General features: G+C 38.6%; 1 protein-coding gene across 3 annotated transcripts in view; it reads left to right on the top strand.

Annotated features, from left to right (window-relative positions):
* afap1l2 (actin filament associated protein 1-like 2) overlaps nucleotides 1-1,752 on the top strand; it is a 35,751-nt gene that overhangs the window by 26,453 nt on the left and 7,546 nt on the right. For all 3 annotated transcript variants that reach the window (XR_004327195.1, XR_004327196.1, XM_032502030.1), the window contains exon 5: nucleotides 744-855. Coding sequence is in view for 1 of the 3 variants with exons in the window: in XM_032502030.1 (XP_032357921.1) it covers nucleotides 744-855 (112 nt within the window). In the remaining 2 variants the exon portion in view is untranslated. The remainder of the gene's footprint in view (nucleotides 1-743; nucleotides 856-1,752) is intronic.

Below are 1,752 nucleotides of genomic sequence, written 5' to 3'. Positions count from 1 at the left end.
CACACACACACACACACACACACACACACACATTAAAATAAATACTCTCCCTCTCTTTTCCATGCTCATAGACATACACTCCTCCCTAAAGACAAACATGTAACTCTCTATTGCTCAGGTTAGCCAAGGATTGGTTACATGAGGGATTCCCTACTTACTCCTGAAGTGACAGCAGAATTAGCCACATGTTCAGCCTGGGCGAAGAACACATGTTAATGTGTGTGAATGTGTTATGTGTTTGCCATGTACTGGCTCAAAGGTATGACAAAATGGAGAACACACATTTGCTCAATTAAATTAAATCAATTCAAATAAACAAAGTTAAACATGCTATCAGTTTATCAGACAATGTGTAGTGTATAGATGTGTGACGGTGTTGTGATCCAAGAAAGCAAAAGTTACTCAATCAAAGTCCAAACAAACTAAGCAACCAACTAACCTTGGTGAGGGAGAGAGAGCGAGTGCCCAGGAACTCCTCTTTATGGACATGTGAGCAATCAACTCTTCTAGGTGTCAATCATCAGTCCTTTTTAGCCAATCCCCAGATCCCAGCAACCAAAGGGACTTGGAATAGGTCTTGAAGCTTATGACCCACCACATTGTTAACCTGGACATTTTCCTATTCAGGGCATTCATTAAACATACTAAAATGGAAGCTGTCATGTCATGAAATTAAGTTGATAGATAAAAACGCTACATCTTAAATTCCCTCACCCCTCTCTCCTCCTCCTTTTATCCGTCAGGGTATGGTGGGTCGGGAGCCGTTCCCCTTACCTGCGGTCCCTGCTCCAGCCTGTATAGACACTTCAGAGAGTTACTACGAGGAGGCTCAGCCCTATGAGGAAGCTTTCAATGGTAAGAACTCTTTCTTTTCACCCATACCAATTTCACAGGAACACATCTTGCTATACTCTCAGTGAGGCCGAGCTGAAGGATTATCCGGATTATCTCAATTGCTACACTACTCCTGCAAAGGATACTGTATCTAAAAGTTCACCATCATGAGGCCATTGCCAGAATCCCTTTGGAAAAAATAAAATGCTTTTCAAGTATGTTGCGGCTGTATTTTTAAATCTAAACCAATGACTTCTGTGTCAGGACAGTCATCTGCTCTGTTGTGTTTCTTGTTCTTCAAAAAAAAAACAGAGCCTCTGAGCTGTTAACCATAAGAGAAAAAGCCAGACACAATAGTGACACTTTCTTATGTACATATTATCATCAGAACAGTGTCTGATATTGAGAAAGCGGTTTCACGCACTGCAAGACATACGCCACGATAAAAACACAAGCTGTTATGCTTTGAGACACCACATTCTATAAGAAGCTTTGTTCTGCTGTAACACTGCAGTAGTATGTTAGGTTGTGGTAAATAGGTTAACTTAATTTCTCATACATAGCACAATGAGACACGTGGCACATTTTTGTGCAGTACTGAAAACTAAAATACCTTCTGCAGTTCTTCATAATTTCTGCATTAGTTATATGATTATACAATAGCCGTGGAGTCGTGGATTGGCCATATGATGCATGTTATTGTTCACACAATCTCATCTTGAGCAATAAACAATATTTGTTATTATAGGCAAGTTTTGATATTTTATGATATACCCAAAAATGTTAATTAGACCTTAACAGTTTAATTTTACTTTTTTTTTATATTTATCTTTTTTATAAATATTTTTTAAATGAATTGTTCCTTTGGATTTGTCCCTGTCTTGCCTTCTTCTTCTTCTTCTTCTTCTTCTTCTTCTT

The sequence above is a fragment of the Etheostoma spectabile genome, chromosome 21 (genome assembly GCF_008692095.1).
Source record: "Etheostoma spectabile isolate EspeVRDwgs_2016 chromosome 21, UIUC_Espe_1.0, whole genome shotgun sequence".
Classification (NCBI taxonomy): domain Eukaryota; kingdom Metazoa; phylum Chordata; class Actinopteri; order Perciformes; family Percidae; genus Etheostoma; species Etheostoma spectabile.
Note: the sequence above shows the minus strand (reverse complement) of the source record. Positions and strands in the feature narration are given on the sequence as shown.